Raw genomic sequence first — 6,985 nt, 5'->3', positions numbered from 1 at the left:
AGAGAGAGAGAGAGAGAGAGAGAGAGAGAAACATCAGTGATGAGAGAATCATTGATTGGCTGCCAGCTGCAAACTGGGGGGGGGGGGGGGGGGAGATGGGGGTGCGGCGCGAGCCCCGCAACCTGGGCATGTATGTGCCCTTGACTAGAATCAAACCCAGGACCCTCCATCCACTGAGCCAAACCGGCTAGGGCACGACCATATCTTTATTGCTCGCTTATTGATGACAGGAAAAAAAGTAGAAACATCATCTTTTATATATGAGTAAAATTGGCTAGTTTATAATCTCATTGGGTATGTAATACAAAAAGCTGCTAAAACTAGGCAGTACTTACTGTACATTAAAAATTATTTTCAAGTGGCGACATTTGGGTCCCTACTACACCTGAATTTTATTCTACCTCCCCCTATAATTTCTGAAGTTAAAAAAAAAACCAACAAAAAATAAAACCCAATATAGAAGCAAGCATTAGCTTGAGTGACTAGAGGTCAACAAGTTGTTTACTAGGCACATGATGTAAAACTTGGACACTTCCTCACGCAACCCGGGTTCTTTGCCCAACCTCCTCTCATACAGCCTCTCTGGCATTTTCCCGGGGCCAGCCGCCGCCTCCCCGCCGTCCCAATTCCTCACGGTCCTCCGCTGGGACGCCAGCTCCGCTCCATCTCTCCTCACCCGGGGGCCGTCCCACTCCGGCACCCCAGCCTCCCCCAGGCGCGCCGCACCTGCCACCCCGCCCAGCCCGGGACCCGCTCGCGCGGCGCAGGCGCACCAGGCGCGGCCGGGAGGCCGAGGGCGTCCGGAGCAGCTCCGGCCTCCGCCGATTCCCGTCGCCTCCGCGCGGGGCTGGTCTGCGGCCGCACGGACCGCGCTGGGCAGGGGCCCCGCGGGCCGCGCGTCGCCATGGGCTCCGGCTGGAGCAGCGAGGAGGAGCGGCAGCCGCTGCTGGGGCCGGGGCCGGGGCCTGCGCCGGGCGCCGCCTGGAGAAGCCGGGAGGTAGCGGCGGCGGCGCTGCCCGCGGCGGCCCCGGGACCCGGGCGGGTGTACGGGCGCCGCTGGCTGGTGCTTCTGCTCTTCTCGCTGCTGGGGTTCGCGCAGGGCCTGGTCTGGAACACCTGGGGCCCCATCCAGAACTCGGCGTGCCAGGCCTACGGCTTCTCCAGCTGGGACATCGCGCTGCTCGTGCTGTGGGGGCCCATCGGCTTCCTGCCCTGCTTCGCGTTCATGTGGCTCCTGGACAAGAGAGGTGAGGGGCTCCGGGGAACACCCGCCCGCGCTGGCACTCCCGGGGGGCCTCCTTCTCGGTTTCGTCTTGGAGGTTGTCAGAGGTGACGGGAGTGTCGCTGGCATCCCTTTCCTGTCTAGGAACCCTCTGGGCCCAAAGCAGCAGCTACGGGAAGGCATCTTTGCAGCTATTATTATTGTGTTGTTGTGTTGTGTTTTTAATCAAGGCTCATTATGCAACAGCAGAGATAAAGCGTTCTCTGAACGGTCGCGTTTTTTGCATATTGCGGACCTCAGAGCATTCCCGTGCACGTGCTGCGTATGTTTTTTTACCCCTCACAAAAATGACTGATGCTTTGACTTCATGGGAACTTGGGGATGTTGAAGGTGAAAGGTCAGAAAATAGGTGCTGCCCAGATCCAGGGCAGTAGTGAGCTGGCTTTGCCTAATAGATGAGTCCAGCCCAGGAAGAGCTGTTGGGAAACTCCGGATCTGACTCTGGTTTCTGGGAACTGGTGCACCGCAGCTTTAAAGTGTGTGAATGTGGCTAGGTGGCTGTGTCAGTTGAGATTTTTAATTCTCAGATGAAACTTGTAGATAATCGAGTCTCTCTCTTCACAGAAGAATACCCTGGTCAGATATCTCGCTTTACCACTTGCCAGTGTGATTCTTTGAGGAGGAAGGAAAGGTCATAGGATTGAATGATAAGGCATTGATTTTTACCACACAAGTACAAGCAAATGATTCACGACAGATGTGACAGAACTGCTGGAAAAGGGCAGGCGATTTTAGGCAGAGGAGCATAGTGTCAAAAACAAGAAGAGAAAAAAAATTGGATAGGCTCTACTCCAGTGTTCAGTTCTGAACATTAATTTTAAGAAGGCTGTTGACAAGCTGGAGTACCTTAGAAGTTGTGGGGCAAGGATAATCAAGGATGTAAAAATCATAATGTGTAACATGAAGGGAACTGGGTGTGTCAGGCTTCAAAAAGAAACTTGAGGCAGGATATAAAATATGTGGAGATCAAGTGAAAGAGGAATTAGACTTAATGTGCGTGGGTCTAGAAGGAAGAACTAAACTGAGTGAAGTTACGAAGGGAGAAGCCACACAAGGAAGAACCTTCTAACAATGAAAGGTGCCCAGCCCTGGAAGGTGTGTCTTGGTTGGCGTGGAACCTCCAGGTAGAGCAGGTACTTATGCAGAAGATGTGCACTAGGTGCTGAGATAGGGTTTTTGTTCTGAATGGAGGTTTTCTTTTCTTTAAAAAAAAAATTTTTTTTTATTGATTTCAGGGAGGAAGGGAAAGGGAGAGAGAGATGGAAACATCAATGATGAGAGATAATCATGGATCGGCTGCTTCCTGCATGCCCCACACTGGGGATTGAGCCTGCAACCCAGGCATGTGCCCTGACCAGGAATCAAACTCTGACTTCCTGGTTCATAGGTCGATGCTCAGCCACTGAAGCCCAAGAGCCAGGAGGAGGTGTTCTTTTCTTTTCTTTTCTCTTCTCTTCTATTTGTTTGTTTTGTTCGCTTTTAAACTAAATTATAGACTTTATTTAGATTTCACTAGTTTTCCCAATGTCTTTTCCCTTCCCCCCGTTCCAGGGTTTCAGTGGAGGGTCCCAAATTGTGTTTAGTTGTTATTTCTCCTTAACCTCCTCCAATCTGTGACAATTCCTCAGTCATTTCTTATAAGGTTGGCTGACTTTAGAGGGAAAGCTCTTTTTGTTGTTTCGTTTTATCAGGAGCGATTTTCAATATTGTTCACTGAATTTAGCCAGCCTTGTTTTTATGGTGGAGAAATGTTAATTTTCACCCTTATGATTATAATTCTATCTGCTATCTCTGGCAGATAAATTAGGGACTACCTATTTGCTTCATAAAACATGTTACTTTAAGAGTTGTTTCAGATTTCCCATGAATATGTAGTGAATTCAATTTTATGTTTTCAGTTGGTTGAAGCAATAAAAAATAGATTTAAAAATTCTCTCTTTTAGGAAGTGGTTTTCCTTTTTAGTAGGAGAAGGCTAATAAACGTTTATATGTTGGTTGTCCTGCTGCAGATAGTCTATCTGCATACATTGAAAGTCAGTTCGTGCTATTGTTGGGCTCTACAGTATCTTTCTTCCTAGAAGGTAGAGGGAGTTATCTGGCCTTCCTGCTGCCATGGGTCACAGCCAGCGTAGTGTAGAAGACTGTTTCTCTTCCTGAGGTTGGTTTTGTACTCCTTCACCCCTTTTCATTTTCCAGCAAGGAGATAAAAAAGGACTAGCTAGTGAGATAATAGGAGAGCCAAAAGCTAGTGTGCCCTAGAAGCCAAATGAAGAAAGGTTTAAGAAGAGATAGCATCTACATGTGTGCTAAGCACGGGGGAGATAGCCCTCACAGAGTCTGCATTCTAGTGAGAAGACCCAGGCATCATCTATATCAGGGGTCCTCAAACTTTTTAAACAGGGGGCCAGTTCACTGTCCCTCGGATTGTTGGAGGGCCGGACTATAGTTTAAAAAAAAAAACTATGAACAAATTCCTATGCACACTGCACATATCTTATTTTGAAGTAAAAAAAAGCAAAACGGGAACAAATACAATATTTGTAATTGCATGTTGCCCGCGGACGGTAGTTAGAGGACCCCTGATCTATATTATAAAAACCCAGTGGCCCTAACGCTGTAACGACCAAAGGCTGATCACCAGGTGGGCGGGGACTTGACTCTGGATCCCGTGGTGCCTCAGGGTCTGGGGTCCCCGGTCTCACACGATTTCCTGCACTGGGTCACTAGTGCAACAATAAAATTAAATATTTACTATGTCAAATGGCAAATAGTGCTTTGGAAAATAAAGCAAAGCAAGGGAGAAAGGGGTGTGACTGGATAATACTCTGTATAGAGCAGTGGTTCTCAACCTTGGCTGCACATTAGAATCACCTGGGAATCTTTTTAAAATCCTGATTGCTGGGCCTCATCCTCCAGAAATTCTGTTTCTTTGTTATGGGGTGAGGCCACAACATTAGTAACAAAGAAACATAATTTCCAGAGGATGAAGCCCAGAAATCAGGATTTTAAAAAGATTCCCGGGTGATTCTAACGTGCAGCCAAGGTTGAGAACCACTGGTATAGAGTGTCAGGGAAGGCCTTATTGATGCGTGTTTTTGAGGAGAGACCTGAGATTAAAAGGAAGCTTGATTTGTCAGTTCTGGATAAGACTGTTTAGGGAAAATATCCAAGAGCAAACAAGTTTGGTATCTCCAAGAGCAATGAGGCCTGTGTGGCTGGAGTTGATCCATGAGGGAAATTGCAATTGTGTCATGGATACAATTATGGCAAACTTAAGGTCAGAGTGTAACCACAGAGAGTAGGACTGAGCTGGGGGAGAGAACATGATTGTGGAATAAGAAGTCAGGAGACTGAGAAGGCAGGATATTGAAAGGATCTGCACAAGAAATCACCAGACTTATGAAAGAAGTGGTGTCCTAAGGAGGAATAATGAGCCAATTCATTTTCAAGTAGTGAAGGTGAATGACCTGGAGGCAGGTATGTGGTGGTCTGTAGACAATTGCAGCCAGGAGTAGTGAGTATTACAGTCAGATAGAATGAAATCAAAGGCTGTTCTGGCCATGATGGAGTAACAAGAACTGGATATATCGTTCCACTTTAAACAACTAAAAACAAAATCAAAGTACATGAAGCTGGTTTTTAGACGTTGAGCAATCCGCAGAGCAGGCTAGTGATTCATGTGGTTGCTTCAGCTTACTACCTGGAGAGAATTTCCAAGCAACACTAAAGAGCTTGCAAGCCCTGCAGTTTTCATTAATTAATTAATTCATTTATTATTGATTTCAGAGAGGAAGGGAGAGTGAAAAAGAGATTGAAACATCAATGATGAGAGAGAACCATTGATCAGCTGCCTCCTACATCCCCCTTACTGGGGATCAGCCTGCAAACCCAGCATGTGCCCTTGACTGGAATTGAACCTGGGACCCATCAGTCCTCAGGCTGACTTTCTATCCACTGAGCCAAACCAGCTAGGGCAGCTGTGGTTTTCTAAAGTTGAGGAGACAATTGAGGATTCAAAGAGTCCAACAGAGCTAGAATTCTTAGTGTAGACTACCAGAGAGGGGAAAGCTTCATAGAGAGTGAGATCTAGATCTATAGGGAGTTCCTCTTGAGTCAAGTTCCTGCTGCCGTGGGTCACAGCCAGCTTAGTGTAGAAGACTGTTCCTCTTGACAATGTAATTAGTCCTGGTCAGTAGATAGTTGTAAGGAAACTAAGTCTGGAGAAAGGACCACCAAAAAGGAGCAGGCAGAACAATTCCCAAAGGTTATACAAGGCTGGGAATAGTTCACTTTCCCGACAGCCATAATGGAAAAAGCTTGTAATACATAGGAGGTTGGGTTGAATACTCAGAAGGGCATTGCCTCAGTAGTAAAGATAGATGATTCCTAGACTAAAGGATGTTCTGGTTCCAACTAGTAAAGCTTAAAAGATCAAAGATAACTTAACTGTATCTCAGAACATTGTTCAAATATATTTAAAGGAATAAAAAAAATCCATCGCAAAGAAGGTAAAAATCAGAATACCCGACATCCAAATCAGAAATTAGCAAACATGCAAAGAAGCAGGAACATTCAACTCATAAAGATGAGAAAATTCAGTTAATAGAAACAGACGCAGAAATGTCACAGATAATAGAATTTGTAGGCAGGGACATCAGAACAACTAGTTTAAATATACTACATATGTTCAAGAAGATAGAAGAAAGCAAGGAGAGACACAGAAACAAAAGACCAACATTAAACTTCTAGAAATGAAAATGTGATCTATGTCTGAAACCAAAAAATATACTCTTCAGGATTTAAAAGCAGATTAGATGTTTCAGAAGAAACGGTAAGTGAACTTGAAGTCAGCAATAAGTGCTCTCCAAACTGGAACATAGAGAATAAAATGCTAAAAATTAACAAAACCCCCAACAAACATCAGTGGGCTGCAGGACAGTTTTAAGTAGCCTAACAATTTGCATGTAATTAGAATCCCAGAAGAAGAAGTGCGAAGTAATGGGAAAGGGTATAGAGTGAAATGAGGTATATGTATGTGTATGTGTGTGCGCGCGCACGTGTGCACGCACGCACGCACGGGGGGTTGGGGGATGGAATAAAGAAATAATGGTAGAAATATTACCAAATTTGATATCCACAAATCTAAGAAATTAAAAAAATCCCAGCAGAAGAAACATGAAGAAAACTATACCAACACACATCATAATCAGTTTGCCTAAAACCAGAGGAAACCTTAAAAGCATTGAGAGAAAAGAGATTAGGAAGCTTAAGGGATGAGAGAGTAACAGTGAGCTACAAGTGGCTGGGGAAACAATTTTCTCAGGAGAGAGGTTTCAGTGGGAGTAAGAAGGTGAAGATAATATTTAGAGAAGAGCTTGAGGATATAGGGATTCCACTGACCCACTGATTCTGAGTACCTCAGAAGGCAGGCACAGTGGAAAGGTTTCAGGAAGGAGTTGGGGAGGTGGCAGGTGAGGTTAGATTAGGGAGTATATGAAGCCGTACTGGGATATGGCTTGGATCCCATCATGGGATCTCTGTTGACTAATGCAAACAGGAATAACAGGCACAATGTAATTAGTCCTGATGGGCTCTAAGACAGAGTGTGCTGGCCTGGCTGTGACTGTTGGGGACAGGGAGGCTAGAGGTCTTGCGAGGAGCAAAACAAGGCTTGCCTTCACTCCAGCTGATAGAAGCGTGGAG

General features: G+C 45.7%; 1 protein-coding gene across 1 annotated transcript in view; it reads left to right on the top strand.

The window, feature by feature from the left end:
- The first annotated feature begins 857 nt into the window (after positions 1-857).
- Positions 858-6,985, top strand: part of SLC49A4 (solute carrier family 49 member 4) — a 72,080-nt gene continuing 65,952 nt past the window's right edge. Inside the window, exon 1 of the mRNA XM_081087253.1 lies at positions 858-1,247. Within this exon, the coding sequence (XP_080943379.1) occupies positions 905-1,247 (343 nt within the window). The 5' untranslated portion in view covers positions 858-904. The remainder of the gene's footprint in view (positions 1,248-6,985) is intronic.

The sequence above is a fragment of the Myotis nattereri genome, assembly GCF_964212035.1.
Source record: "Myotis nattereri genome assembly, chromosome: 3".
NCBI classification, from domain to species: Eukaryota; Metazoa; Chordata; class Mammalia; order Chiroptera; family Vespertilionidae; genus Myotis; species Myotis nattereri.
Note: the sequence above shows the minus strand (reverse complement) of the source record. Positions and strands in the feature narration are given on the sequence as shown.